The sequence below is a fragment of the Triticum urartu genome, chromosome 7A, assembly GCF_056163025.1.
Source record: "Triticum urartu cultivar PI428250 chromosome 7A, HENAU_Tu73, whole genome shotgun sequence".
Taxonomy (NCBI): Eukaryota; Viridiplantae; Streptophyta; class Magnoliopsida; order Poales; family Poaceae; genus Triticum; species Triticum urartu.
In genome coordinates, this window is record NC_141879.1 from 199,248,047 (window position 1) to 199,270,642 (window position 22,596).

The 22,596-nt window shown below is 47.4% G+C and overlaps 1 protein-coding gene across 1 annotated transcript; it reads right to left on the minus strand.

Annotated features, from left to right (window-relative positions):
* Window positions 1-518: 518 nt before the first annotated feature.
* Window positions 519-1,166, minus strand: LOC147958978 (nuclear transcription factor Y subunit B-10-like). Its single transcript, XM_087534672.1, has one exon. The coding sequence runs from the start codon at window positions 1,164-1,166 to the stop codon at window positions 519-521; it is 648 nt and encodes a 215-aa protein (XP_087390798.1).
* Between the last annotated feature and the right edge of the window lie 21,430 nt (window positions 1,167-22,596).

Below are 22,596 nucleotides of genomic sequence, written 5' to 3' on the forward strand. Positions count from 1 at the left end.
GGAGATGTTTTTTCCGCATCTATATTTTCTATTGGAGATGCTCTTATGTTTTTCCAAGGGAGGGAGTAAAAGTAAGGATTATAATTTTTCACCGCTCCGGTTGTTCGCCTCATATGTATGCACATTGGCACCGCTACACTTTCTTCTACTTTCTCCATGCTATTTAAATAAGGTTCTAGAGACGCCGGTGAGCTCCCCCGACATCTCGTCCTACTTCCACCTAATCTCACTGCTTCTTCTTCTTCTCCATCGTCTTGCACAACCGTCTGTGTTGTAAGATAAGACTGATGTGGGAACGAACGACCATCCTTATATTCGTGGAACAACAAAACTAAATCATGGTGAGCAACATTAACGGTCAGAGCGCAAGAAAACAAAATCACATGGTGACCGGGAATTAAAACCAAAACCAAACACCAATAGTACAGTACAGCAACAATCATGCCAAGTTCACAATAACCTATCACTGATATTCCCATCCCATCGATAGCCAGCAGGAAGAGCAGGGGTACCCTAATTCATTCGTCATCACAGGCAGGTGGCATGCTAGAGCTGCTTGCCAGGGCAGCTCCGGAGAACGCACGGCAGACACGCTTCTGTGGAGGTGGCTGACACAATGCAAAGCCGAACAGCCGTGGTGCTGCTGGTTCCATCTCCCCCGTCGCCGCCGTCACAGTGGCCGCCGACGCCTGACCTTGCACCGTGACACCGTCCGGCCGCGATACACCGAACATAAAGACGGAGGGCTGTGGTGCCATCTCCTCCGTTGCCGTCGTCACTGCAGCCGCCGGCAACTGACCTTGCACCGTGATGCCGGCCGGCGGTGGACCCAACGTGGTGTCGGACGGCTGTGGCGCCATCTGCCCCGTCGCAGCCTGCGGCTGCGCGGTGGCTCGCTTGTTGCCGCGTCCCACTCCCACGTAGCTCGTATCATCACGGTGCCGGCGGAGGTGCTCAGTGAGGGGCTCGACGTAGTTGCTGTAGCCGAGGGTGTCGAAAGCTTTGATCACGTGGAGGCCAGTCATTTTCTTCTTGCCGTCCTTTCCGCGCTCCGCTTCGGTCTGGATGGTGACCATGTTGATGAACTCCTTGACACACTGGTCCACGAGGGCTGTGGCGTCTGAGTGGATCCTGGCGCGCGGGTCCATCGGCAGGGCGCCTCGCATGATGTTTTCCAGGTCGTTGGGCCAGAACGCCCGCGCCTTCCTCGACTTGCCTGCGTGTGCGTTATACTATGTTACACTACATGTATGACCGGAAACCATATATATGTATAAGAATACACGAGACTTCTCTTAAAAAAGGAATACCCGAGCCATATAACGAAAAGTATTGTAGATCAAAATCTTAAGGCCTTGTCCGGTTGTATTGGGTTTGAGAGGGATTAAAGAGGATTGTGAGGGATTAAATTTCCTGTAGGTCAAAATCCTCCCCAATCCACTTCAAACCACTCCAATCCCTTTGAGAAAGGGATTAAACGAGCAAGCCCTAAAGGAGATTTTATCTCCAGAATCATTGTGCAACTTCATTTTAAAACTTCCATTCATATAACGAAAATTATTGTAGATTAAAATCATAAAAAGAATTGTTTGAAACAAATTGGATCTGAAATTATGCGGGAACCAACAGAGGATGAGGAGATATTTTAAATAACTTGTTCATGGACATTCACGGATTAGTAATATAGTTGAACAACACACAATTACAAAAACCAAATACTTCACACAGATGATCTGAAGAAGAATCAACTAATTTTATCTACTTTTACCTTCTCCTGCCTTGTTGCACGGTCATTGCCTTGCCTTCCTTCCATCGCTTCTCGTCTCACTAGTGTTACTAGATCTATGTTGTCCTTACGGTTGTTATACAATAACCATTCCACAATTTATAAGAAAAAGCTAGCATGTGGGTGCCCTCAACGAGGAGCCAGCTGGTGCTATCTGATGTTATCTGGTGCTGGCCAAAAGGAGAAACATAAGGACATTAGTAGAGGAAATTAATTGATACTCCCTCCGTTCCCAAATACTTGTTTTTCTAGACATTTCAAATGACTACTACATACGGATGTATGTAGACATATTTTAGAGTGTCGATTCACTCATTTTGCTCCGTATGTAGTCACTTGTTAAAATGCCTAGAAAGACAAGTATTTAGGAACGGAGGGAGTACTATATAAAGATACGCATGCAATTAATGCTTGCACATCCAAACGTATATGGAGCAAAATGAGTGAATCTATACTCTAAAATGTGTTTATATACATCTGTATATAGTCTGTATTGAAATCTCTAGAAGGTCTTATATTTAGGAACGGAGGGAGTAATATAAAAGATATGCAAGCAAATTAATGGTTGCACATCCAAACGTATGCAAGCCAACACAAATCATGTATAAATGTGATTATAGCCGTTGAGTGCTACTAGTACAAATGTCGTAGTTGTTTTTTCTTTCCTCACGCTGTGTATACAGGTCATTTCAAAACTGAAATGATACATTATACACAAGGCAACCAAGCTATAACATAATGACCACCAAAATAATGACGACCCCAACTTTTACAGATGTGTATTCCTTTCTTTTTTGCGGAAATTTAGAGATGTGTATTCAGAAGAAGAAAATCAAATATAGTGTTCAGAATAGCAAAAGTCAATAAGGAAGAGGACCGGGCACTTTTTTAGACAACAACAGGACCGGGCACTATGTTGTGAGCCTAGTGCAAAGATTAGTTCTATTTCCCATTGTGCCGAGTTGGGGTCTGGTGCACTTTACAACGTTAAACGATATCAAGTTTATTTTGTCAGGCAACATGTACCTGAGCCCCACCCCGACTGCTCGCCGCTTTCCCCTTGTCGCCACCGCCGGCAGCGGGGCCCTGGTCTCCCCTCATGCAAGGCAGGGTCGTCGCAGGGCGGCCCCCTCGTGCGGTGGCATGGTGGCGCGGCGCTGGCAGCCTCTTCGGCGACTTGAGAGGCTTGCGGAGGCGGCGTGGAGGGCTGTTGGGCGATGTGGGGGTTGGCGTGCTCTGCGGGCGCTGCTTCTATGGAGGTGATGTGGGGGGCGGCGCGATTTCTCCGGCGGATCCGAGCTTCCGTCGGGGTGGCTGCGGGCTGCGGCCCGGTGGGGTCGTGGCTATGGCCATGGACCTCGGTGGCGCGTCGCAGCTGCAGCAGGAAGCGGTGTTGCCGGCCAGATCAGCTCGGATCGGGCCCATGGCCACCGACGGGTGGCACGGAGTTGTCCATCGGGGTCCCGACATGGATGTGGGCTGCCATGGCGTGGTGGTGGCTCATGGCGGTGGTCTGGGTGGTTTCACGACGGCGGCTGGACATCTCCGACGTAGGCCTGTCGATGAGTGGCCTGTATCGGCCTTTGATCCCCCTCCTCGTCATCCAGGCGCTACCTTAGTCGAAGGGCTACTCCTCTCCTAGATGTGGTCCATCAGTAGTCTCGAGCCCGGTGCTGTGGGACTGAACTCGTCTCACGCCCAGCAGCAGGACCGAGCTCGTCTTGCGCCTGGCAGCAGGACTGAACTCATCTAGCGCACGATGTAGTAGGACGAGTTGATGGAGGTCAGTTGTGACCGGCGGGACATTTTCACTCGTCTCTTTGGTTGGAGTAGCGGCAGGTCTCGAGTGAGGTGGTGTCAAGGTCTTTGATGCCGGGGCGGCGGCCTTGGTGGTGGTAGCGCGGTGCTCATCGGCCTAGCCCGTGGCTTGGTGCTTCCTGGTGACCATGGCCATGTAGGCGGCATGGTAGCCGGGGTGTGGCGTTCGGTGGCGGTGAGTGTTGGCAGGGGTGTAAACCCGCTATATCTTCGGATGGACCATCAGCGGCGAAGCTCATTCCCTTCTTAGAGGCGTTGCCGCGCCTTCATTGCCCGTCATGTTGCTCTAGGGGAAACTCTGACCCTCGGGTCGGACGATGGCGGCACTCCAGTGTCGTTCCCTTCCAGAAGGCATCGCCTTGGAGCCCACGTTTCATCTGTGCAGCTTCATCTCTTTCCGGTGGCGTGTTCACGGGTGAGGACTACGGTAGCTCTTGTAGGGCTTGTGGTGATGTTGCTGCGCTCAGTGCCTTTCTATCCTGCCTTGGGTGTGTGTGTTGTGTTGGCATGCATTTCTACTGGGTTGTTGATGATCATTGCTTTATTTATAAAGCGCGACGAAAGCCTTTTTCCCATAGCATGCATGTATGGTGAACCGTTATGTAACGAAGTCAGAGCATGAGGTATTTATTGATTCTCTTCCTTATGAGTGGCGGTCGGGGATGAGCGATAGTATTTTCCTACCAATCTACCCCCCTAGGTACATGCGTAGTAGTACTTTGCTTCGAGGGCTAATAAACTTTTGCAATAAATATGTGAGTTCTTTATGACTAATGTTGAGTCCATGCATTATACACACTCTCACCCTTCCATCATTGCTAGCCTTTCTAGTATCGCGCAAGTTTCGCCGGTACCATAAACCCACCATATACCTTCCTCAAAACAACCACCATACCTACCTATCATGGCATTTTCATAGCCATTCCGAGATATATTGCCATGCAACTTCCATCATCATCATATACATGACTTGAGCATTCATTGTCAAATTGCTTTGCATGATCGTAAGATAGCTAGCATGATGTTTTTATGGCTTGTCCGTTTTTTGATGCCATTGCTACGCTAGGTCATTGCACATCCCGGTACACCGCCGGAAGCATTCATATAGAGTCATATCTTTGTTCTAGTATCGAGTTGTAATATCGAGTTGTAAGTAAATAAAAGTGTGATGATCATCATTATTAGAGCATTGCCCCACTGAGGAAAGGATGATGGAGACTATGATTCTCCCACAAGTCGGGATGAGACTCCGGACTAAAAATAAAAAAAAATAAAAAAAGGGAAAAAGAGAAAGGCCAAAAAAAGAGAAGGCCCAAATAAATGAGAGAAAAAAAGAGAAGGGGCAATTTTACTATCCTTTTACCACACTTGTGTTTCAGAGTAGCACCATGTTCTTCATATAGAGAGTCTCTTGAGTTATCACTTTCATATACTAGTTAGAATTTTCATTATAGAACTTGGCTTGTATATTCCAACGATGGGCTTCCTCAAATGCCCTAGGTGTTCATGAGCAAGCAAGTTGGATGCACACTTACTTAGTTTCAGTTTGAGCTTTCATATACTTATATCTCTAGTGCATCCGTTGCATGGCAATCCCTACTCACTGACATTGATATCTATTGATGGGCATCTCCATAGCCCGTTGATACGCCTAGTTGATGTGAGACTATCTTCTCCTTTTTGTCTTCTCCACAACCACCATTCTATTCAACCTATAGTGCTATATCCATGGCTCACGCTCATGTATTGCGTGAGGGTTGAAAATGCTGAAGCGCGTTAAAAAGTATGAACCTATTGCTCGGCTTGTCATCGGGGTTGTGCATGATGTGAATATTTTGTGTGGTGAAGATGGAGCATAGCCAGACTATATGATTTTGTAGGGATAACTTTCTTTGGCCTTGTTATTTTGAAAAGACATGATTGCTTTATTAGTGGGCTAAAGTATTATTGTTTTTATGTCAAATGATAGACTATTGCTTTGAATCACTCGTCTCTTAATATTCATGCCATGGTTAGATATGTGATCCAGATTTTGCTAGGTAGCATTCCACATCAAAATTTATCTTTTTTTCATTTACCTACTCGAGGACGAGCAGGAATTAAGCTTGGGGATGCTGATACGTCTCCGTCATATCTATAATTTTTTATTGTTCCATGCCAATATTCTACAACTTTCATATATACTTTTGGCAACTTTTTATATTATTTTTCAGACTAACATATTGATCCATTGCCCAGTGCCAGTTCCTGTTTGTTGCATGTTTTATGTTTCGCATAATATCCATATCAAACGGAATCCAAACGGGATAAAAACGGACGGAGAATATTTTTGGAATATTTGGAGAATTTCGGAAGAAAAATCCACGCGAGAGGGTGCCCGAGGTGGCCACAAGGCAGGGGGCGCGCCCCTGACCCTCGTGGGCCACCCGTAAGGCGGTTGATGCCCTTCTTCGGCCGCAAGAAAGCTAATTTTTGGTAAAAAAAAATCACGGCGAAGGTTTCGGTCCAATCGGAGTTAAGGATCTCCATATATATATATATAGATATGAATTGGTGAAAGGGCAGCAGAAGAGAAGGTAGAAACAGAGAGACAGAGAGATAGATCCAATCTCGGAGGGGACCTCGCCCCTCCCATGCCATGGAGGCCAAGGACCAGAGGGGAAACTTTCTCCCATCTAGGGATGAGGTCAAGGAAGAAGAAGACGAAGGGGCCCCTTCTCCCCTTCTCTTCCAGTGACGCCGGAACGCTGCCGTGGCCATCATCATCATCACCGCGATCTACACTAACACCTCCGCCATCTTCACCAACATCTTCACCAACATCTCCATCACCTTCCCCCCTCTATCTACAGCGGTCCACTCTCCCGCAACCCGCTGTACCCTCTACTTGAACATGGTGCTTTATACTTCATATTATTATCCAATGATGTGTCGCCATCCTATGATGTCTGAGTAGATTTTTGTTGTCCTATCGATGGTTGATGAATTGCTATGATTGATTTAATTTGCTTGTGGTTATGTCACTATTCTTTGGTGCCCATCATATGGTTGCGTGCGTCGATCACACCATAGGGTTAGTTGTATGTTGATAGGACTATGTATTGGAGGGCAAGAGTGACAGAAGCTTCAACCTAGCATAGAAATTGATGCATACGGGATTGAAGGGGGACCAATATATCTTAATGCTATGGTTGGATTTACCTTAATGAACGTTAGTAGTTGTGGATGATTGCTAATAGTTCCAATCATAAGTGCGTAGAATTCCAAGTCAGGGATGACATGCTAGCAGTGGCCTCTCCTACATAATACTTGCTATCGGTCTAGTAAAGTAGTCAATTGCTTAGGGGCAATTTCACAACTCCTACCACCACTTTTCCACACTTGCTATATTTACTTTATTGCTTCTTTACTTACAACAGCCCTTACCTTTTATTTACTTGTTCTTTATTATCTTGCAAACCTATCCAACAACACCTACAAAGTACTTCTAGTTTCATACTTGTTCTTAGTAAAGCGAACATAAAGCGTGCGTAGAGTTGTATCGGTGGTCGACAGAACTTGGGGGAATATTTGCTTTGCCTTTAGCTCCTCGTTGGGTTCGACGCTCTTACTTATCGAAAACTGTTGCGATCCCCTATACTTATGGGTTATCAGCCTGCGTGTGATGAACCGCAACTGCCACACGCCCGTGACCACGTGATGCTGCCTGCTGCTGCTTTCGCCGGTGCAACTTCTTGCTGCCACCGATGCTGCATCCTCCCCCTTTCTCTGCTATCCCTGCAGCTCGTCGCTCCGCCCGCGACCTCCCTTAGCCGCGCCGGTACGCCCTGCCCGCCGCGCCAGTAGCTCCGCTGTCACACGCGCCCGCGTGTACACGCGTCCGTCACGCCTCACGCACCCGCCTGCTGCTATTGTGAGCCGCTACTTCTGCCTTCTGTTGCTGCCGCAGCGCGCCGCTGCCTGTTCCGTACCGCGTCTTCCCTCGCCCAGCCACACCGTCGCTGGTCACCGCTGCCCTGTCACCCGCTGACTGCCGCCCTCGCTCGTGCCCACCCCGCGCCGCCTACCTGTGCCGCCCCCCGCGCCCAGCTCATGTGCATGCTCTTGCTGCTCTGCTGAATGTGCTACTGAATGCTACTGTAGTTACAACTTGCTAGCTTCCCTATTTCCACAATGACTAACCCCCTTGATAGCCTCTGATCAGCTATTAAACAACTACTAATAGGCCTAAAAATAATATGAGTAGAAAGTATACATGACAAACTCCATTTTATCCCACTGGACCAAATCCCTGTGATGAATAGATTAAATCCTACAAAAATCACAAAATGACATCTTATATTAATAACTACTAGCCTACTAACTTGTGTGTGTTGTGTGTGTGCGCGTCATGCACGTGGCCGGAGTAGTCTCCGGCCCTTGCTTAGATCAGTACTACTAGGTGTTAATTAATGGCTAGAATAGTCTATGTACAGATGACATGTGGCCCCTTTTATTTAAAAGCTTAATTAATAGTTTGTGCCAATGACAAGTAGGGCCCAACGCAATGTTCATTGGTTGACTAGTAAAGGTGTTAACCGAGTCAACCCAGCTCCTTGACCCCACGTGTCATTGAGTATGACTAGCCCCCTGCTGAGTTAAAAAAACATTTCACTGTTTATAATTCGAATTAAATAAATTAAAAAATCATTTAAACTATAGAAAGTCATATAAAATAATCCGTAGCTCGGATGAAAATGTTTTCTACATGAAAGTTGCTCCAAAAATCCAAAGAATCCGAATGCGCGGTCTGTTCATATGTCACATCACTACTAGGGAAAACCCTATACACAGAATCTTATCAGCAGCGCGGCTCAAAAAGGAGCGCTACTGCTAATTAGCACAAGCGCGGGTGTGGAAAACCTGCTACTGACAAGTGCTTAGCAGTAGCGCGCTCGGTGTAACCCGCGCTGCTACAAATATGGACCGACAATGCCCACCCAACTCCATTTATTAGCAGCGCGGTGCCGCGAGCCGCGCTGCTGCTATAGTTGTAGCAGTAGCGCGGTTTTTCTGAGGACGTTGCTGCTAATTTTCAAACCAGGCACACTTTTGGTCCCGGTTAGCAGTAGCGCTTGTACCGAAAGCGCGCTGCTGCAACTTTCTTAGCAGCAGCGCATTTTACGTCTCGCGCTACTGCTAAGCCGCACCCACCACCTTTTCCCCACCCGCCCTCCCCCTCCCCCTCCTCTCCCTTTCCCCTACCTCTCCCACTCTCACTCTTCTTCTTCCTCAATACTTCTCCCCCATTACTCTCCCTCTTCTACCTACCTTTCTCTCTCTTCATTACTCCTACCTAACTACACCACCTCCATTAATGCATCTCCTTTGTCTTTTTCCTTCCCCCTCCACTAGTTGAAGTTGTCTCCTCCCAAATTAGGTAGCTAGGTAGATGTAGCATTTAGTTAAGTGACCTATTTGCCCCCTAACTAGATCTATCTTTCCCAAGAAGAGCTTTGTGCACTTTTGATCTCCCTACATCATCATCTTCACCGTGTGCTCGATTTGGAGATATAGGTGATTAAAATTTCATGCTTTTGCAAGATGGAAATATGTTTATGTGTGTGTGATATGTTTATGTAAATTGTGTGTGTGGCATGAGTGGATGCCAAATTGTGCTTTTGAGTTGCTTATGTTTTGCCGAAATGTCGATTTATTTCCGTTTCGGCGAATTCCGGGCAAACTCTAGATCTATATATGTCCTATTTTTAAGGAAGGTCATGCCGAATTTCTGTATGACTTTGATGCATGCACTCATTTTTATAATCAATTTGTTTATTATTGCCGTGCAGAGTTGACGATGGTCAGTGGAACGATGGTGGACAGGTGGTTGCGGTCGGCGGTGCAGGACATGAAAGAAAATAATCGAACAGAGGTTTTATGTCCGTGTCGAAAATGCAAAGGAATAGTTTGGCTCGACCCCCATGACGATGGTCGTGTCGAAGCGCACTCGCTCATGACTGGTTTCATGGATGGCTATACTCGATGGATAATTGAAGATGAGGATGACGATGTTGAGGATGCCGACGGGGCAGGCAATGATGACACGGGGCAAGACAAAGAGATGATCGATAATGGCGGCGGGGAAGAGGCCGGACATGGCGGCGGAGAAGGGGCCGTACATGGCGGCAGAGAAGGGGCCGGACATGGCGACGGAGAGAATGACATGGACTCCACGCAGTAGAGTTCGTCGGTACTAAGTTCAATCGTGCAGGACCCTCATGTTCAAGCATTGCTTCGCAAGGAGACGAGTACTGAGAGAGCTGCTTCTAGAGAGGAGGCTAAGCTGGAGCAACTAGTGGTAGACTCGAACACTCCATTGTATGATGATTGCAATCCTGAGGTGACCCGCTTGAGTTTCACGCTCCAACTCCTGAAGACGAAGGCTAAAAACAAATGGACCGACACTAGCCTCGATGAGCATCTCAAATACCTAAAGGATGTTCTTCCCGCGGGTAATCTATGTCCTAGTAGTGTTGATGAGGCCAAGAAGATCGTGTGCCCTCTTGATCTGCCACACGTTAGATACCATGCATGCATCAACGATTGCATAATTTATCGGAAAGAGCACGTGGAAAAAACAAGCTGTCCGGTGTGCAATGCTTCTCGATACAAGAAGGCTGGGAAGAAATGTCCCCAGAAAGTGGTATGGTACTTACCGATCACTCCCCGTCTCCAGAGGTATTTTGTAGATCCCAAGGAAGCAAAGCTAATGCGCTGGCAAGCGGAGAGGAAGAAGCCCGACGATGGAGATGATCCGAAGCTGAGACACGTCAAGGATGGAAGCCAGTGGAGAGCATTGAACAACTTCTATCGGTATTTTGAATGTGATGCAAGGAACATCGTGCTTGGCGCGTGTACCAATGGCATGAATCCGTTTGGCAACCAGAACACCAACCATAGCACATGGCCCGTGTTTGTATGGATGTACAACCTCCCCCCTGGTTGTGCATGAAATCGAAGTACATTCACATGAGCATGCTTATTCAAGGGCTGAAACAACAAGGAAATAATATTAATTTGTATCTGGGGGCTACTTCAAGAGGAGATGGACACATTATGGAAAACACCGGCCAAGACATGGGACGCCAGCAAAGGCGAGTATTTCAACATGAGAGCCGCACTGATCAAGATAGTGCAGGACTATCTCGGTTACGGATATGTGGCAGGCCAGGTGTGCCATGGATATTGTGGATGCACGCGGTGCATGGATGATACGACGTCTCAGCAGCTAACGTCAAGGAAAGATGGCGGGTCTGGGAAAATCGTGTACATGGGGCATTGAAGATGGCTCGAACAGCACGAGCCGTGGAGATACCGTGGAGATCTATTCAATGGTCACACTAAGCATCGAGGACCTCCACGTAAGCGCAGCGGTGCCGAAATCGATGAGCTGTTGAAAAACTGGAAGGAGTGCCCCGCGCCGGGAAAGACGATGAGAAAGCCGCCGGAGCCGCTGTTGAAGGTATGGAAGACAAGGTCTGTGTTCTAGGATTTGGAGTACTGCCACAAACTCGATACACCTCATTGCCTTGATCAAATGCATATCTGTAAGAATGTCCTTGAGAGCTTGCTCGCAACACTAATGAACATGCCGGATAAGACCAAGGATGGGCCGAAGGCAAGAAAAGACTTGCAAGATTTGAAAATCAGGGAAGATCTGCACATGCCGTCCCGTAAAATGTCAGACGAGACAGAGGCGGAGACAGATGCATGGGAGAAGAACGGCAAGAAAATAAAGAAAGAGGATTATTGCCCCCCTTCTTGCTTCACCTTAAGTCAGGCTGAGATCGATCAATTCTTTAAGTGCCTTACCGGAGTCAAAGTTAGTTCCGGTTACTTTGGCAAGATAAACAGATATCTAGACACGGACAAGAAAAGGTTCAGCGGGATGAAGTCCCATGACTGTCATGTGATGATGACGCAGATACTACCTGTTGCCCTTAGAGGGATAATGGACAAGCACGTCTGTGACACGCTTATTGGTCAGTGCAACTTTTTTGACGTCATCTCTCGAAATTAGATCAGTGTGAAGTAGCTCCGAAGGCTACAGGTAGAGATCGTTGTGATACTGAATGAGCTTGAGATGTACTTCCCGCCCGCGTTCTTTGACGTGATGGTGCATGTGTGTGTCCATATTGGGGATGACATAATAGACTTGGGGCCGTCATTCCTGCACAACATGATGTCGTTTTAGAGGATGAATGGGATCATCAAAGGATTCATTCGTAACATGTCTCGTCCAGATGGAAGCATCGTCCAAGGCTATGTGACACAAGAGTGCATCTCTTTCTGTTAGAATTTTCTATATAGCGCAGACCAGCCGCCTGGTGTTAGTGTTGGTTTGCCCATTAACAAGCACGATGGGAGTCTCGAAGGAGAAGGTCACTGCAACGGTCGCAGGGAACTGCACGTGGCATACTCAGATCGACGCAGCGACTTTGACAGAGCAAACTTGGTAGTGCTACAAGACCTAGACGAGGTAGATATTTTTGTGGCACTGCACAAAGAAATTATCGCAAAGAAGTATCGTGACCGGGGGGTATGCAGGACGGACGCCCAAGTTACTAGAGAGCACAACTCCACTTTCCTGCATTGGTTCAAAGAGCATATTATTGCTAATCCCCCGGAGGAGGGCTCTAAGGACGGATTGCTCATATACGCCTTAGCACATGGCCCCTCGCCCAACCTCGTAACCTATCAGGCATATGATATCAATGGATACATGTTCTACACGGAGGCCAAAGATATGGATAGTGATGATCACAACTCAGGGGTGACGATGGAATGCATGACCGGCAGCGACAACGGCGCAACTGAACAATTTTATGGAAGGGTCGAGGAGATCTGGGAGCTTGACTACTCTGGACTGCACAACACGACGATTTTCCGTGTCAGATGGGCTAAGAATGTCGAAAGAGAAAACCTGATTTTCACTACCATGACTATACCCGACGCCAAGAGCGCTACCATGAATTCTATCGCCAAAAACGAGCCATGGGTTCACGCTAAGCACGTGACACAATGCTTCTTCATAACCGACCCATGCAATCCCAGTCGTGTTGTCGTGAGGAGAGGCAAAAGGAACATCATTGGAATGGATGGAGTCTCCAACGAGGAAGACTATGATCAGTATGGCAACCCAATGAGGGAAGATGACGATGATGATGAAGTATACGTCAAAAGAAGAATCAATACTACATTACCTAAGAAAAATCGTACTCCATGAAAAAGGCAAAGTCACAATGAGGGGCTCAATTATTCTTCAACGAACAAGAAGGGAAAGAAGCTGACTAAAAAACGAAAACATGAGCGCTGAGGAACCGTATGTTATCGGTCAAATGATGTAATATATATATATATACATATATATGTGTGTGTGTGTGTTCCTATTTTGTATACACACTTAGCCATTATTATGCATGGGTAAATGATGTAATATATATGTTCCTATTTTGTATACATATTTAACCGTCAAATGATGCAATATATATCGCCTTCCCTTCGCTCACTGCTCTCGGGAAATAAAACTGGGAGAAAATAAAGGAAAAGAAAAAGGAAAATTGGGAGTAGCGATTTCCTTATAAAACAGCTACAGTCAAGCTAGCAGTAGCGATTTTCTTATAAAACCTCTACAACTAGTGAAGGTAGTAGCAGCGCGTTCTATCTAAACCGCTACAGCTAGTGATGGTAGTAGCAGCGCGTTTTGTCTAAACGCGCTACTCCTACGTCCACTTAACCCAAAATTCTCACTCTCCCTGCTTCATCCCGCCTCTTTTCCCCCCAAATCCCCACTCTCTCTTCCCCCCGTCGCGCCGCCGCGCCCCGGCGCTCGCCCCCGACCCGGCCCTCGCCCCCGACCCCGGCCCTCGCCGCCGACCCGACGCTCGCCCCCGACCCCGGTGCTCGCCCCCGACCCGGCGCTCGCCCCTACCCCGGCACGCTCGCCCCTGACCCGTCGGCCCTCGCCTCCCTCGCCCGCCTCCTCGCCCCTGCACCCTCTGTAAACCCCCCTCTCTCTGCTAGCTAGGGTTCTTCGGTTAATTTACGTAGGTTTTAGTTAGGGCAGTAGGTTAATTAGGTTATCTATTTAGTTATGAATTTAGCTAGGTTTTAAAATAGGACAGAAATTTAGGGTTAAGCAATTGTAGTCAAAATAAAAGGCAGCATTTAAGCAATTGTCCAAATCAACATCCCTTGTTAAAGCAAATTTAGGTAGGCTAAATTTATATGCAAATTTGAACTAGACATGTGATATGTGGATATGTCATGTTTTGGACATTTCATGTTTGGAATTTGAACATGTCATTTGGACATGTGATGTTTTGGTTCAATTTTGGTAAATGATCCGAGTGGCCTATGTTACACCGGAATGTTGATTCATTTCCGTTCCGGTGAATTTCAGGCACTCGATATGTCCATTTTTTAGCAAAGGTCATGCCGAAATTTGACATGAATAAAGGCATGATTTCTGCTACATAGTTGGCATATCGAGTGTTGGCACATAGATTTCTTTTTTATGTCATTTCTCATTTATTCATACTTTTAGAAATAAACGAGGACACTTAATCATAGGAAACATGTCGAACAACGAAGAAACTGGGCCTTCTGACCAAGATGCAGACGAGATGGATTATGAGGGTGAACAAGAGTACCTCGACTTTTGACTGCTAAGCAAGGTTTGCAGGTCGGCCTCGATGATGGTACTGACACCAACACCGACACCGACGGCGCCGACACCAATGGCGGCGCCGAGACCGGCGGGGAAGGTACTGACGGGGAAGGTACCGGCGCCGATGCCGCTACCGAAAAGAGGAAGCATAAGAAGCAGAGGATACGAAAACCTAACAAGCTAGGGATTGGACAACTTGTGATCACAAAGATGGCACCTGGCAAGTTTGAGCCATTAGAGCCGGAAGAACCTCGCAAGTGCTATGGGAACCAATTAGGATGCATCCTACGGGAATGCGCGAGCATCAACGATGATGACTTAAGGAGTAAAGAACATTTGACGCAGTTGCTCCTAACGAAGTTGCACAAGAGATTCAAGTTCCCCGACTGGGATGATAACATAGAACAACCGTGGAATGATCCGAAGATGAAAAAGATTAACAATCACGCCATGGGTATGTTTAGCAATGATTTGGCCTCCTGGAAAGGGAGGGTGAAACGAGATATTGAGGATGAGGAACCCATGCCCAAGATTCTGGAGGAAAATCTAACACTTACGGAAGAGGAGTTCGAAAAGTTCAAGGACACTTGCGCTACCGAGGCAGCCAAGGCTACGGCTACGAAATTCAAGAGCCTTCAGCAAAGGAACACGGGGAAGCATCGCCTCGGAAGCCGTGGCTACCTCGGTAAAAGGCCCATATGGGATAAGGAGGACGCGGAACGTGAAGCCGCGGGTCTCCCAGACCCCTTCGCGAAGTTCACCAACCCCTTGGAGCGTGACTTCATCAGGGCCCGCTACAAGTGGAACAAGGAGAAAAAGGTTTTTTACACGGACCATATCACGAGGAAATTGAATAGACTACTAGAGAAGCATCACCAGCTTGCAGCCGAAAGCCCTACTTGTCCGACGAGGCCCAAGTGGGACACCCCTCTCAACCGGGCCTTGAACGAACTTAAGGGACTCCCTTTGGGCCAGCGGCCGCAATATGGTCGTGTGCACGACGCCGGAGACGGCGCCACGTGGAAGGTGTTTTACAACGAGGGCCCGGAGGCCAAGAAGCAGAAAAAGAAGTTTAGTCAGGCGGACATCGACGTGAAGGTGAAGATTGCGGTCGAGAAAAAAGCAGCTGAGGACGTGGAAAAAACAGCCGAGGAGAAAAATGAGTTGCTACAGCAAGCAGTCAATGCAGTTGTAACTGCCTGCAGAAATGATTTCACTACTAATTTGGTTCTAGCTATCATCAATTGGACGAAGGAAAATCCAGACAAGATGGTACATGATTTCCTGATGCCCAGTTTCGTCGGGAGCAACTCCATGAACAACAACAACACCGCACCATCACTTGCTCACACAACCGGGCCTCCTCTCGCGGTCGCTCCCGCTCATAGCAGCCCGTCCTTAGTCTCTGGCGCGCTAGGTGGGCCTTGGTCTTTGGCTGAGCTCGACGCCGTCACGGTAATTACATGGCGCACAAACATATATATATATAGAATATTCCATTTTCTTGCCTTTCAGATGTTTTCCGCCACACACATATGTGTTTTCAGGGCGAAGAAACCCCGTGCACCATACTCTACTTGATAAAAGGCAAGAAGGTCGATGTGGGAAAGGGGATGATATTGAACCCCTTGCAACCCATGTTCCACAACCAGCTGATCCCCGCTGGGCACTTCAGGGTTAGCTTGTCCAGTGTGAAATTGGGGCACGAGGCGTTGCCTCCTCAAGTACAGCATGTGGGAGAGGACGACGACACCCCGCAGCGGATTGGAAGCTGCAAGGGTTGGGTCACTACAGGAATCAGCTACTTTGCCATCTGCCACGGTAGACGGCAAAGGCATGGATGGCTGACGGCAAAGGTCTTTGTCGTCTGCCGCGGACGGCAAAAGGGGACGACAAAGTAAGGTTCGGCAAAGAGCTACTTTGCCGTCTGCTTCGGGCAGCTGACGGCAAAGGGGCCTTTGCCATCAGCAGCGGACGGCAAAGAGTGCAGACGGCAATAAATGCGCTGTTACTCTGTTAGGTGGTTAATGGCAGGCCTTTGCCGTCCGCCGTTGACGGCAAACTTCGGAAGGCCTTTGCTGTCCGCCGAATGATGTCAGCCGATGTCACTACACGGCAGGCCTTTGCCATGCGCCACTGTAGGCAAAGTTTTTACTCTTTGCCGTCCGCCGCCGACGGCAAAGCCTTTGCCGTCAGCCACTGTAGGCAAACTGACCAAATTGGTCAGCCTCCCAGGAAGCACAGTTCCCTGCCACGTGGCCTCTTTGCCATCGGCTGCTGATGGCAAAGATCCCTTTGCCATCGGTGGCAGATGGCAAAGAGCCTGCATATTGTCTCTTTTTTCTGTTTTTTTAATCCAACAATTTTCACAGCAAATATATATGACATATATAGATATATTTAATAGCAAACATAACACATATCCAGCACATAACTCCATATACATATTACATAGCAAAGTTTCATCAACATAGCAAGTTCTATCATAGCAAGCTAGATACAATGCAAAGTTTTAGCAAAGAAAAAGCAAGCACTCCATCATAGCAAGCTAGCTTCCATGAAGTGAGTGAAATCTGCAAAATGGTAAATAAGAAAGTTAGAAATAGGTGAATAGAACAAGAAGAAGACTAGAACAAGAAGTATATGCCATTTATGAGCTAACTTAGGTGAAATGGATCATATATGAGCTAACTAAGTTGAAATGGGTTGTTTATGAGCTAACTTAGTTGAAATGGATCATTTATGAGCTAATTAGTTGAAATGGGTCATTTATGAGCTAACTAAGGTGAAGGGCATCGTTTTTGAGCTAACTAAGGTGAAATGGATCGTTTTTGAGCTAACTAAGGTGAAATGGATCGTTTTTGAGCTAACTAAGGTGAAATGGATCATTTTTGAGCTAACTAAGTTGAAATGGATCGTTTCTGAGCTAACTAAGGTGAAATGGATCGTTTTTGAGCTAAGTTAGGTGAAATGGATCATTTATGAGCTAACTTAGGTGAAATGGATCATTTATGAGCTAACTTAGTTGAAATGGGTCGTTTATGAGCTAACTAAGGTGAAATGGATCGTTTTTGAGCTAACTAAGGTGAAATGGATCGTTTTTTAGCTAACTTAGGTGAAATGAGTCATTTTAGGGCTAACTTAGGTAAAATGGCTCGTTTATGAGCTAACTAAGTTAATTATGCAATTTTTGACATAAGTAAGCTAAGTACATATCGTTTTAGAGCTAACTTAGGTAAAATGGATGGTTTATGAGGTCAGTAAGCTTATTAAGTCATTTTGGAGGAAAAGAAGCTAACTCTAGGTCATTATGGTAAGCATATTGGAGGAAATAAAGCTAAGTCTAGCTCTTTATGCATTTGTTAAGCAAAACACTAGAGAAACTTACCGTGATCACGGAGGTGTAGGAGCGAGCTGGCTCGCGCTGGTAGCTGGAGAAGGATCGTGTGATGCGTTTCTAGAGTTAAGCTGCACCAAAGATCATTTCCAATGTCTCGTTAGCATTATGACACTCAAATGTTAAGACTAGCAAGTAATGTCCATTCAAATTAAACTCACCGTGCTCCCAGGAGCAATCACTGGCATCGGCAGAGCGGTCTGACCGGACTTCTCGCACACAGACTGCACATTTGGTTTTCACAACAGAGTCATACTAGTTAGTAATGAGACTCAAATGTTAAGACTAGCAAGTAATCTGTAGAAGAAACTTACCACAAGGAGCTCGTACATGGCCCTTGCCTGCATGTCATTCCGTGCCCTCTCCTCCTCCAACATCTTTGTCGTCCTCTCCTCCAACTCCCACTGCCTCTCCGCCGCCTCCGCCAGAAGTTTCTCCGTTCTATCTCTCTCACTCTGTATAGCAGCCTGCAACACCACTCACATGACCATTTGTAATCATTGATGGAAGCGCACACAATGTAATGGAGAAAGATAGCTGAGTACGTATAACTAACCTTGAAGGCGAGTTGGACTGGCCGTTCACGAGACCTTATCTCAGGAGCGGAGCTCGACTGGCGCGCCTTGATCTCCGGGAGAGTGCTAGGACAACGGATAAGTCCATCTCCCATGGCTATGGAGCCATGGGACCTCCCGCCACCAGATATCATCAGCAGCTCTGTATCAATGGGACCCTGGCTCGGGTTAAAGTCCTCCCCTTTCCTCGCCTTCCCCTGATCTCTATGTAGCACGAGCTTGTCCTGGGCGGAGATGTTGGTGAAGTTCTTTGGATCATCGAGGTCAGACGCAGAGAATGCCTTGACTTTCTTGTAAGGGCCAGTGTGGGCCATGGCATACATGTCGTACACCTCTGGCACCTTATCCGCCTTATTGTAGCGTGCCTGAAAGAGAGAAACAAAGTAAATTAGTAATTAAAGGGCTAAAGCTAGCATGATGAATGAATTGCATGAATCATGAAGCAAACCACATACCCAGTTCCGCCCGTACTGAAATAAGTTGGAGCTGCCTTGGTGGTGTGGCACACCTTCCATTTGGCCTCTTTGTGGGTGGCCAGCCATTCTTTTGAGCACCACGCATTAACCAACACCTCCCAACAATCCATCCAATCCGCACACCATCTCGGAGGGGCCTAAGTTAGCAATAGAAACTTGAGCGCTACGGCTATGAATTACTAAATGAAGGAAGTAAGTACAAGCCCTTAAGAATTACCTTCATGTACTTCTCCTTACTCAAGAACTTATCGCGGCACTCCTGCTTGAGCTTCTTGATACCACGCCCGGTGTAGTAGTCTCGAACAGCCTGCACCCGAACCTCATGTCGTAAGTTCTGAAGTAGGCGCTTGCACTCCTTGTGGATAACATCTGCCGCCTCCTCCTCGTATCCCTCCTCACACCTGTAGAATGTCTGCAATCAAATGAGACAATATTGATTAGTACAATTAATAACTAGCTAGTTGAAGATTTTTAATTGTGTAAAGGAGCAATTACCCAGAACTTTCTGATCACCACGTCTGCCCTCGTCTTGCACAAGACACCGTCGATAATCTCACCGGGCGGGGCCGGGGCAGCCAAGTAGTGCTCCCAAGTCAATCCAACCTCTGGAAGCCGACCCTCACCAGGCAACGTGACAAACCCCGGGAAGTTTTGCCGAATCAGAACTCCAAGGACGGAGTTGGGCCGGCGGACACTTTCATGGTGGTCCCAACCCTTGCAGCATGACAAGGCCAACACATCAGTTATTTGAAGAAACGTGAATGCAGAAGGTACAAAAAGATTAAATGCACTTACCTCTCCCCATCAGGGAAAATCAACCACCTCTTCTCGCGGGTTGCCGGCACGGACGGGAGCCGTGTAGCACCACGCTGGTAGACGTTGCCCCCCTCCTCCCCCTCCTCATCAGTCGGCTCCCCGCCATCATCAGCATGGCCACTCGGCTCCCTGCCATCATCAGCATGGCCACTCGGCTCCTCAGGCTGACCCGACCAGTTAGCCCATCTAGATGTGTGCTCCTCCGGGGTCTCGTGGGCCCAAGTCTCGTGGGCCGATGGCTCGTCGACCCGAGGCTCGTGGGCCGAAGACCCGTGGACCGGAGGCTCGTGGACCGGAGTCCGTGCAGCCACCTCCTTAGATGAGTCCACCCTAGCAGTCATGTGCTCGGGTGAAACAGCTGGGGGCGGCGGTGAGGAAGGCGCCGTAAGAGTCACCCTACCTCCTCTCCCGCGACCACGTGCTCCACCTCCTCTCTTCTTCTTACCTTGTCCCCTGTTGGGCACCACGGTCGACGAAGAAGGGCACGGCGGTGTCGCCATACTGTCCAGCAACGCTCGGCGGAGAGGTGTGTGTGGAATGGAAGACCTCGCACCACGCGCCGACGAAGAAGGGGCCTCGGCGCGCTCCCGGCCAGCGCCCACCATCTTTCAACACCTGCCATGACAAAGAATAAACGAAATTAGTACAACATAAAAAAGTACCGACATGAATAATAATATGTATATCACTTAAGTGTATCATCATCAAGTACAACATAAAAAATTGAATACCTGACACTACTAATAATCTCGATCAGTATCATCAATAAATGCATAATCATCATCATCACTGTAATCAATGATGGGCTCATAGGGTTCATTGGCATCAACATGTGCAAGGCCACCTTGACGTAATCAATCAAGCATTGACAGGTCATCCGCAGCAGTAACCTCTTCTTGTTCCGGCTCTTCTTGTTCCTCCTCTGGGGGTGATGTCGGATTCATTGTCGCCGTCTACTTCAATGTTTTGGGGTGAAGTATAGTGGTTCTTGAAACTCTTTTTGGAAAGACGTGTCTCTTGGAAGAATTCTCCTTCATATGTGTCTGGGTTAATGTGAGGCTCATAATCCTCTTCCTTTGGGGGAGAAAGTCCAGCACATGGCGGCACTTCATAAACGACATCCCAACCTTTCAGATTTGGATTAGTTTGGCAGGCCCAAGGTAGATAGAATACTTGGGTCGCCTGTTGAGCTGTAATATAGACATCAGGAACATCTAAATGGGTGCTTTGGTTGATTTCAACTAGCCCTATATGTTCATGAGTCCTTCTAGTCTCCTTCGGCTGAAACCAATAACATTTGAAGACTACAACATTCGGTGGGTTTTCACCATAGAACAGAAGTTCATAAATTGCTTCAACTCTCCCATAATACTCGGTACCTCCTTCGCCGATAGCAGATACACAACAATTTGTAGACTTTCGGTCGGCCATAGATAGCTCTTTGCCATAGGTACGAAAGCGATACCCGTTGATGTCGTACTTGTCAAATGAACGGACCTTATAGTCAAAACCATTAGCGACTTGTCTCAATTCGGCGTCCATAGACTCTGAATTAGCCTACAAGTTTAATATGAAAGGATTTTTGCATTACGCACAAATTAGCGAATGAAATGAAATTGTCTAATAGAAATTACCGTTTGTTTGAACCAAGAGATGAAACCGGGATAGCCGCCTCCTTGCTTTGCGAGAAGCTCATACTCTTCGACGAAATCCTTTTGGATCTCCGCTCCATACGAGAATATGGCGACGTATCGACTGTATGACATATCCAGGAATAAGAGCAGTTCAAAGGAAATAGAAGTTGCGAAAGAATGTACCGAGAACTTACTCGATGTATGGCCGCACTTCTATCAGGTTGTTGAAGATATACAACGAAATGGTCCGCCATTCTTCGTTATCCAAAGATACTGGATGTGAAACACTAGCTGGTGCGAGATTCCCTTTGAATAGGCTGAGGTTGGATCCACCCTTTTTAGGGTCGTCAGCATTGTACCGAGGCTTCGGATTATGCAAATGACGATTTTTGGCTTCGTAGTGCGCTGTTACGAAGTTTGCCGCCTCCTCTGTGATGAATGCCTCAGCCATCGATGCTTCAATTCTACGTTTATTTTTACATTTTTCTCGAAGCGTCTTCTGCATCCTCTCAGTTGGGTAGCACCAACGATTTTGCACGGGCCCCCCAATCTTGCCTCGGTCGGGAGATGCAAAATCAAATGCTGCATTGGATTAAAGAAGCCCGGTGGAAAGATCTTCTCTAACTTGCAGATCAACTCCGGCGCCAACTCTTCCATTTCTTCTAGCACGCCAGGCGATAGTTCTTTCGCACAAAGAACACGGAAGAAATAGCTGAGTTCTGCCAGTACTAGCCATTCATCCTCAGGGATGAAGCCACACAACATCACCGGCATTACCCGCTCAATCCATATGTGCCAATCATGACTCTTGAGACCAAATATCTTCAGTTTATCAAGATTCGCTCCCCTCTTTAGATTCGCTGCATACCCATCGGGGAACATCAACTGCTGTTGCACCCACAAGATAATTTCCCTCATAGCTGGCCTTCCAAGATTGAACCATGCCTTTGGCTTCGTCCAGTTCTTCTTTCCTTTCGGTTCTTTCATGTTTTGTAATGGCCTACCACATAGCGCCTCCAGATCGACTCTAGCCTTAGTATTATCCTTTGACTTCCCATCTATGCCGAACAATGTACCAAAAGGTGCCTCGGCGATATTCTTCTCAGTGTGCATCACATCGATGTTGTGTGGGCAAAGGAGGTCTTTGAAGTAAGGCAGATCCCATAAGCATGTTTTGTGAGTCCACGCGTGCTTAGTATTATACCCCTTGAAGTACCCTGGACGTTGTGGATCTGGCTCGAGAGCGTTTAACTGATCCAGGGTCTGTTGGCCTATCAATGCAGGTGGTGCAGAGTTTTTGACAACTCTACCCCTGATGAAGTTCTTCTTGTCTTTCCTGAACTTATGGCGAGGATCCAGGAACTGTCTATGCATGTCGAAGCA